Source organism: Haliotis rubra, unplaced genomic scaffold (assembly GCF_003918875.1).
Source record: "Haliotis rubra isolate DU_JTF1 unplaced genomic scaffold, ASM391887v1 Scf883, whole genome shotgun sequence".
Classification (NCBI taxonomy): domain Eukaryota; kingdom Metazoa; phylum Mollusca; class Gastropoda; order Lepetellida; family Haliotidae; genus Haliotis; species Haliotis rubra.
The window spans coordinates 148,604-158,312 of NW_025767616.1; the positions used below are offsets into that span (position 1 = coordinate 148,604).

The window sequence follows — 9,709 nt, forward strand, 5'->3', positions numbered from 1 at the left end:
CCGATAGTCAACAAATTGTTAAAAGTAAAATCAAACCTAAGCCTGATGTTTAAAAAAAACAAAACGGCAGAGCCCCAAAACGGTCGTAAAATAGAGTTCAGTTGTTCAACAAACATGGATCTCTTGAGGACATGGACGTATCTGAAAACGTCCATTCTAGGGCACATAGCTTGTCGCCCTCCAACCAACTGCTGGGTAGATCCCCAATAAATCCCCCCAAAAGATAGATTATTCCTATAGTATTGTGCAGTGGAACTGCAGAGGACTGCGGACTAATTTAAGCGATTTACAGCTATTAGTCCAAGATTTTATACAATCAGCGATCTGTCTACAGGAGACATATTTAAAACAGACAGATACTTTTGACCTTCGTCATTTTAATGCATATCATTGTTTTTCACCTCCGATTGATAGGGCCACTGGAGGATCTTCCATCCTAGTCAAACAGAACGTTATCCATAGCCCTGTTGCACTTACTACTAATCTTCAGGCTGTTGCAGTGCGACTAACTTTGCACGTTGCGTTTACATTATGCTCTCTCTATATATCTCCGTCTTTAACGTTTCACAAAACTGATCTTCGAGCTCCATATGACCAACTCCCGAAGCCCTGTATTATTATGGGAGATTTAGATGGGCACAACCCATCTCTTACCCAACGCCGTATAAAACTATCATTACAGTATATTACCAAACTATATTCTAACGAGTCTAATCCTGCATTTCACTGCATCTTTAATACTCTTTATGAGGATTTGTACAACAATAAATCTTCTCTTGTTCCGCCTCTCGGGCTCAGGATTAAGTCATTCATTACTGCTTCTGGCATAGAGCTGGAAAATATATCTCCTTCCCGTCTTCTTTCTTCTCCTCCTTGGCAATTGGTTAGGTCACAAGTCGACCTGACACTCACTAAATTTAAAAAAATCAGAAACTAATGACTTACTATATAAACAAGAATATAATCAATTAAAAAGTAAATATAATACATATAAATCCTTATTTACAGATCGGTCCAAGGATGGTGGCGCGGTTGCTTGTGTCACTGTCATTGGGTCCAAAACAATATCTTCCAGATTACCCAATGACATTTTAATTTTCACAGCAGAAGCAAACGCAATACTAACAGCTCTTAAATATATAAATAGACACCCTAAGTATAAACAATGTATAATATTTTCAGACTCTCTTTCTTGCCTTTAGGCGATTAAAAAATTTCTTGTAAACATCCACTTTTAATAGAAATTATATAATGATCTCGCAACTGGCCAATGCGACATCGTCCTCTGTTGGTTACCCAGCCACGTTGGCATTTATGGGAATACAATGGCCGATCTTGCTGCAAAGTCAGCACTCAACAAATCTGTGACACCACTTCTTATTCCATACTCTGATTACATAGTAAGCATTAGAACTTACATCCGCGATCTGATGCAGAAGAAGTGGGACACCCAAGTGGGTATTAATAAATTACATGAAATAAAACCCTATATTGGTTACACCTACTTGGGTTGTCAGTCCAGATTTGAGGAGGTCATCATGCGACGATGTCGTAAAGGGCACACAAGATATACGCATGAGTACCTATTGAAAGGTGAGGATCCTCCGTTTTGTATCCCTTGTGATGAAAGAATCACCGTCAAGCATGTCTTGCTTGATTGTGTTGAATATTCCATCACAAGGGACAACTATTTCAAATCACGAACTCTGAAGGATCTTTTTACTTATGTCAGTTATCATTTAACTATTGCATTTTTAAAAGAATTAGATTTGTAAAATGTTTTGTAAATAGATACATATTTTATTATTGGTAGTTTAGATCAGTAACTAAGAATGTTAGTGGCTGTACCCTCAAAGGGGGTTAAGGTACTGTAACATTATTGTCCTCCTGAGAGGCTACGTAAGTCCCAAAATTTTCAAAGTCAATTTACATTTTCCAGGACTTTTAAACTTAGTGTTCTTGTAATGTTAACCTTGGCTAACATTTCTTACAATCACCAGCAGCTGAAGAAATGACGTAAATCCAGCTAGGGTCCATGCAGGTAGCAAATGTAAAAGTCCCCATTGACCCTAGTATGGTGATCTATCTTCAGTTGTTGGTGATCTATAGCCCATTTTTATTTTGTGTTGTCCCCTATGGTAAAAAATGTTTTCGACTAAATTACTAGTTTTACATGTATATCAGTGATATTATAGTTGTTTTACTGTCTTTCGTCTGGAGGTATCTATAATATCTATATATATTCTATTTCAATGTCAAATGTTCTCGTCGCGATATGGCTGAAATATTGCCGATGTGATGTTAACTAGCTAATACCTCACTCACTCATTCACTCACTCACTCTCATCCTAACATGAATGGCTTTATAAGTGGACTATTATTATATTATTACTATCCGACAGTCCAATATCTTTTTTAATAATCTCGCATTACCGTGGCAGTTTGTAAAGCCACAGGTTCATTAAGCATTAAAAAAGTACATAAATCCGAATAATTGATCAAGATGAGTATATCCAATTAAAACACGCGTTCAATAATTACAAATGTACATTTCAAAATGCGTCCAATGATGTGTCCTGTGTTCATTGTTGACTGTGGCATTAAACGATACATACTTATTAAAATCAGTGGAAATTACTATATTTTGTATCAAATATAAATTACAAATTCTAGGCTGTTGGTTATTCATAATCCAACCGTAAGATTGCCATGAATGAGCTTTAATGTATCAATAGTAATGGTTTCATTAAGTTGTTATTAAAAGCAGTCGGTAGTCGCTTTATCTAATAAAAACGGACTAATATTACATTCCATTTTTCTGATTCGATGAACACAGGAACACCTCAGTTTCCTCTGAACTTTATCAAATCATAATTACAATATCGTCTGGCAAAAATATTGCACATTAACTCTTGACACGCCCCCCAGTAGGTGGTATTGCTTATAAGGTAGAGAACCTCGGCTCACACCACACATTTGACGATCACCTGAATCATGTTGGGATATGTAATCCTGCTGTCCGTGTTGTCCACGTGTGTGGGAGGGGCAAATGTCTGCTGTGCCCCTGATAAGTGGTTTACCCAGAGATTCTCCGCTGGTCTTGCTCTGTCAAAAGTAGAGGGGGTGAATGTTCCCTTCGTCGATGCCGTAAGTAAACTCCCTCGATAATTTAACTGAATGTTCCTCTCTCTCTCTCTCTCTCTCTCTCTCTCTCTCTCTCTCTCTCTCTCTCTCTCTCTCTCTCTCTCTCTCTCTCTCTCTCTCTCTCTCTCTCTCTCTCTCTCTCTCTCTCTCTCTCTCTCTCTCTCTCTCTCTCTCTCCCTCTCTCATATATATATATATATCTTCAAAGGCACCTTTTTAAACTCGTTAACAGGGGTGTTTATTGTGGGGTAATCAACTATTGCGACACAGTCTTAATCCCTCGGCAAATGCATTCTCTTTCTGTCTCTTTTTATCTGGTCAAATGCATGAACGAGGTAGAGACGACTCACGAGTCGATGTTCATTACGATCACTGGATAGTTGTGTCTATACTCAAACCTTCTGCGCAATCATACCCCGCTCATCTATCAATTTCTCAACATATGCGGCGTTATGGAATCAATCCTCCCATAATTATGAGGCATGTGGTTAAGGCATGAATTCTTGTTTCAGGGGAGTTCTGTAGAATACTACGATGCCGCCAATGAAAGGATAGCCATCATCAGCAACTTCAGCCTTGACAACACCAAAGGAGAATCCAAAGTCATTGCCGATCACAAAGGGGTAAGGTTAATCTTACCTTTCTTTTCTTCCTTTATTTTTTGTTTCACACTGAAGTTTTGTGAGTGAGAGAGTGATTGGGTTGGTGAGCATTTAAGTCATATAGTGACTTTGTAAACTATCTAGCTTATAAAAATAAAGGTTTAAATGTCATCGAAAGGGAGTAAAATAAGTAGAATATCACAGACTTAGCCCCTGGTCCCTAGTATGATGATCTACCTTCAGTTGCTGACGATCTATAGCCCGAATTTGTATTGTGTTGTTTTGAAATGATTTAAATTTTTACACTAAACTCAAACTAGTCTTAATGAATTTGTGATCATCTAGCCGTTATACTGTCCTTAGCTGACAGGTTTTTAAAGAGTATATATACATTTCTTCTTTGTACTTAACTTTTTGTCGTCACGATATCGCTGAAATATTGCCGATGTGACGTAAATTTGTAACTCACTCAACTCAAAATACAACAAGCAAGTAACCACAAAATGATATTTCCATACACATTTTACATGATAAAATCCGGCTATTAATCCCTACAAATATTCCCCAATACACAAAGTGATGACTTTCGTCATTATCATAACAGTGTGTATATACTCACACGCAAAAGTAACGCAAGTCAAGTATAATGCAGATATGTATGTAATTTTCAATATTAAACACAAGGAATGCAAACAGGGTCAAAAAGACCAAAAAAATTAGTGAAGACATTTCATTGGCTACCAAGACTGATGACATCATTAAGTGTTTGAAAGGTAAAGGGGTTGACAAGAACGGATCTCGCTGGTGTTGATGGGTAATGTTCCGATCTTGTCGATTGGTGGTGACCAATGGACGACCGCTGCGAGGAAGGTCATCTGTGTTCTTTGTAGCGTTGTATCGATGCTGGAGACGGTAAAAAGTGGTTATGTTTACGTCAGAATGACGGTAACCATTTTGGGCAGACACTTCAGCTTCCGAACGTCTGATAGCCTGCTTTCTTTCAATTCGAGTTAAGCGTGGCGTTGTTGAACAAGGAGTAATAGACCTAATTTTTGTACAGTCTTATACCCACTAATGGTGGTGACAATTCGTGCATGTTGGATTCCACGAGAAGTGTGTGCATGATACCCACATGTTCATTGGTAAGGAGCGTTTTGGTGATTCCTTCTGTTTTTGCTCGGGCCTTCCAAAACGCAACAAAAGTTATTGATAACATCAGGCTTCACTATATCCATATCAATTTAGGCTGGGAGTTTGTTTCCTAATTGGATAAAAAACTTGCGTATCTTATGTGTGTGAGTATATATATATATATATTATTGTTAAGAAAATCTCACACGCAAAATATATGGAAAACACACACACATATATACATATGTGTTGTCCGTATCTTTTGCCTGTGTGATTTTCTTAACAATTCCATCATTATCATAACAGATACTGTGGAAACCGCCTAAGTAAAGACCGCTTAACTAAACAGACCTGATAAGTAAACACTTTTCTTTGGTCCCGGCAAATTTCTTCATTAATTATCACTATTAGAGTCTGGTTAACTAAACTCGGATAAGCAATTATCAGCTTTAATCCACGTTCCAGTGTTTGAATGTAATGGACTTAGCTTGCCTATACCCATGTGTTGGGGTCACATCCTGACTATACCTACGATCGTTAATAGTGGTTTTACATATCGATCCTATGACTGATCAAAATATCATTGGCAACAAGTGCTTTGATTGGTTGAAACAAACAACTTCCGAGCAATTCTACGACAGAAACCAATGGTATCCTGTGTTTGTAATTAATTATTCCCTTGTCAATTTCACATATATAATATGGCAAGAGTGACGTTTTGACGGGTAAGGCAGTTGATCAGAGGATAGACGCTAACCTGGGCGGGAGTATCCTAAATATCGTCACAAGTAAAGGATTTTCCGATAGTCAACTGTAAAAGACCTCTGACTGCTAATGATGTCGACTGCTAAGACAAAAACAACTTACATAGGAAATATAATAATGTGATGTTATTGTCTGTATTAAACATTGCCCAAGTTATTTTTGTCGAAATATTTTTCACAATTCTTATTAATTATTTGAATGTCAATTATATTCAGTTTAGACAGACGTGTCAAAGTACGCAGTATTGTCAAAAACAATATATACTGTAAATCAGAATCTATGCTTGCAAAAAACGCAATCAAAATATCTTTTGCGTGTGTTTTTTTTTTTTAAATGGCGTAAAAAACGCAGGTCTCTGTGTTAACGCGAACACTGTTATCGGCTTTTCACTTTATACAAATTGAACGTGATGTATTGTGTGTTTAAGGATTCAACAAAAGCATGATACTGGAGAAACACGTCTGTAGGTCTCAATTAAAATCAACTGACAAGCAGTCAGTTGACATATTGTTTACATATCGCTACCATTGCTAGAATGACTTAAAAGATTTAACGTGACGCGGTAGTGAACGAGAAGCACACCCTTAAAAAACAATATATATACGCATTTTTGGCACATTTACAAGTATACGGACCCGATGACATACATTCAAATGAGAATTTATACGTGCATTTTGTAAAAGAAACTTTTAGAATGATTGATTAACATTTGAACGGTATCCATGGAAACATGTAAGCGTGTGTATTTTGGGGGGTAAGTTTCATCGGTCTGTATTCAGCCTCCGACCCTGAATACGTTGGGATATTTGATACAGTTATTTCCTTATAAAAAGAAACACGATGAGACAAATACATGAATAAATGCAACCGACCTTTCATTGAAGCATTGCAACTGAATGAAAAGTCATTATATGTTTGTTTAGGTAGGTTGGTTGGTAGGTAAGGCCTTAGGACGACATTAGGTCTGAAAGCTTATATGAGCACGAAACACTTTAACTGTTCTAGTCATGTTTATGTAAATTCTCTCACATCGTCCTGTTTCTGTGATGGTGTTTAACACAGCTCCTTGTGTGCAACCATACATTAGATTATCCCCGCGTGTTGTGTTAATTGCACAAAAATGTTCATGGTTTTGCTAAGAACAGACATGTTGATATCCTGGTATTTCATGAGCTGAGGGCGATGAGGTAGCCTAGTTGTAAAAGCGTTTGCTTGCCACGCCAAAAACCGAGGGCGATTCTCCACATGGGTCCAGTGTGTGGAGGCCATTTTTTCTGGTGTCCCCCGCCGTGGTATTTCTGGAATATTGCTTAAAGTAGAGTAATAATCACTCACTCACTCACTCATGAGCTGGTCAGTCATAGAGACAATAGTGAACCGGTTCTTGGCAGTGTAAGTTACAGTTTTCAAATACATTTGTATGCATTCAAGCCATAGTGGCCTAGACTAAAGTCAAAAGAATTTATCTACTACACCATTACAATGTGGTGGTTTTAATTGTTATCAATATTTTATGATTGACTGAACACCTGGTACTGTTGTGTTTAAGGGTCTGCTCTATACAATTGATCTAAAGAAGAGTGTGTGTCGTGTCCAGAAGTTAACCCTTCCATTTGCTAAGTTTTGTGTGACAGGTAAGTATCATATATACTTAACATATATGTTACGGTAAAAGATGTCTACGAGGTCATTTGTTGATTAATGTCGCATTCACGAGTCAAATGTGTCTTAAAGCCTCACTCGAATAATATTGATGATGGTCTCTTATGGTTAGCACTGGTGTGAAACTAACGGGTCCATATTAAGGAACTGGGGTGATAGGGTTGCCTAGTGGTTACAGCGTTCGTTTGCCACGTCAAATACCTGAACTTGATTTCCCAGATGACTTCTTTGGGTGAAGCCAATTTATGGTGTCACCCGCCGTTATATTGCTGGAATATTGCCAAAAGCGGTGTGAATCCATAATTGCACACTCATCGACTACGAACATGATAGTTCCTACAGTGTCAATGGTTGATTAAGGCATGTTATCAATGTTGTCTTGGCCAGTGCAAGTTTCCACGGAATATTGTGAAAAGCGGATTAGTATTTAACTCACTTACTATTACGTAATGATAACAATTGCCTTTGTGTACAACAATTTTTCACAACTTGTCTGTCATGACAATGATCAAGAAACTTACCGAGTTATCTGTTTTGCAGATAAATTCAAAAAAGCGTTTGACTTCACTCTTGGATTCGGAAGTAACTCGCTGTCATCAACAATTTACTATGAACTCGACCGTGGCTTTGGTCCGCACCCCAACAGCGTGATAGACAGCTTCGTTGTTGTCTCGAAAGAATGCATTCCCTTACAAACAGACCTCTACGGAAAGGATAAATGTGAGTAGCATTTCCACCACTAGTTACTGTGTTCCTTTAATGAGAAAAGGAAAACTATTCCGTGATGTTTTTATATTTCTACCTTCTTCAGGACTATGGAGTGTTCGCCTACCTATAGTTACTGGTGATCTGTAGGGCGAATTTTGATATCGTCCTGTTGATTAATTGTTGTTTTGCTTTAATTGCTATCAACCTATTTTAATTATATCTGTGATATTCTAGTTATTATACAGTCCATCGATGACAGGTTTCCTATTCACACAATATTCAGTATTTATATTCAAATTGTCGTCACGAAATGACTTAAATATTGCCCTTGTGACGTAAACTTTCAAACTCATTCATTTATGTTCAGCATTACTTTTGAGCAATCACGCATGTAGTGTTTTTATGAAAGAATCTTATTTAATGCTATGTGTTTGAGTGCATGATGTCAGTCCTATCTTCAGAAACTGGTTTACTGTGCAAACGTTTCAAACGTGATATTGCTGGAATTTGCTAAAAAATAGCGTAAAACCACACTTTCTCACTCAAAGTCACAAAGATCAGGTAGCAAATGGATGCATGCTTCATAGAGTGGGATAACCTTCTTGTGGTCACCCCCAATACCACTCTATCAAAAATGGTCTAGGCTAGTACAAGCTTTTACAACCGCATGCACACACACACAAGTGTATGCTCATCGCATTGACGTGCCATGATCGTTTAAAGTGTTTATACTCATGTGACAAAAACGACATTTAAATAATATAATTACTTTGATTTGATTTGGTTGTTGTTTAACGCAGCACACAGCAATTTTGAATATATTTATATTGTCAGAGGATGTTGGAGTAAAATTAGCATAATTTGTATTCCTATTTAGACAACTTCCTTCAATCAACTGGTTTTTCAAACCTCGGTGCAGAGTTCGATGAATCTGTCTTTGATCCGCCAGATTTCTGCCCAAAGTGTTCACAGGTAGGTGATACCATTTGAAAAGATGTATCTTAATGCAAAACAGATACTTATATTCCACCAAATGTGCAAATAATACAAATTCGCATAAAAAGAATTCGTACTTAAAATATTTGATTTTTCGAGAAAAACACCCAACAACAATACGGCCTATGGTCTTTCACAATTTTGTAGCTGAGGTAAAATTATTTGCAATATTTTTCAGGATGAAAATACATAAGTTAGTCAACCCCATTCCGCCCAGGTGGATTCAGCAAGCAAACATTTGTTCTTTTCAGTCTACGATGACAGACAATCCTTCTTTTCAAGAGATCCCTTTGCTGTGGAGAAGACGTGGCAACATGTAACCAGAATTATTTACAATGCCACCACAGAGGTTAATGTTCAGCGTTACCTCCTCGAGCCAGAATTCAAGAAAGAACAAAAAAGCGCCTTGAGCATGTGTTCCAACATGACAGCGTGCTAAACTGTTGATGTTGTCTGTTTAACACATTTTCCCTCACAAATAGCAGATGCCTGTATCTCCTTAATATTGGTATATTAGGATAATAGAAACTGTTGAAAATTACACCCCAAACCAGCGGTCATTCTTGTGTATAATTACTGGACGAAACGCTGAACATTCCAGTCTGTGGATACTGTTGTGTATATAATGATCCTTGTATTCGCCCCTCGCTGTAGTATGTGATGCATGTCAAAGCCGAAATAAATATTTTGTTTTCAGCATG

The 9,709-nt window shown here is 37.5% G+C and overlaps 1 protein-coding gene across 1 annotated transcript; it reads left to right on the forward strand.

Moving 5' to 3' along the window:
* Positions 1-2,956: 2,956 nt before the first annotated feature.
* Positions 2,957-9,709, forward strand: LOC124263453 (ependymin-related protein 1-like). The gene is made up of 6 exons (XM_046698101.1): positions 2,957-3,147; positions 3,657-3,767; positions 7,192-7,276; positions 7,845-8,024; positions 8,890-8,984; positions 9,260-9,709. Exons 1-6 carry the CDS (start codon positions 2,995-2,997, stop codon positions 9,326-9,328), a joined length of 693 nt encoding a protein of 230 aa, XP_046554057.1. The 5' UTR covers positions 2,957-2,994; the 3' UTR covers positions 9,329-9,709.

What these genes read in the sequence shown, in the direction of transcription:
- LOC124263453 (XM_046698101.1), top strand. Translation starts at nt 2,995, where the DNA reads ATGTTGGGATATGTAATCCTGCTGTCCGTGTTGTCCACGTGTGTGGGA. An exon ending in TCATTGCCGATCACAAAGGG is followed by an intron (nt 3,768 to 7,191) that starts GTAAGGTTAATC and finishes GTTGTGTTTAAG; the next exon opens with GGTCTGCTCTATACAATTGA. An exon ending in CCTCTACGGAAAGGATAAAT is followed by an intron (nt 8,025 to 8,889) that starts GTGAGTAGCATT and finishes ATTCCTATTTAG; the next exon opens with ACAACTTCCTTCAATCAACT.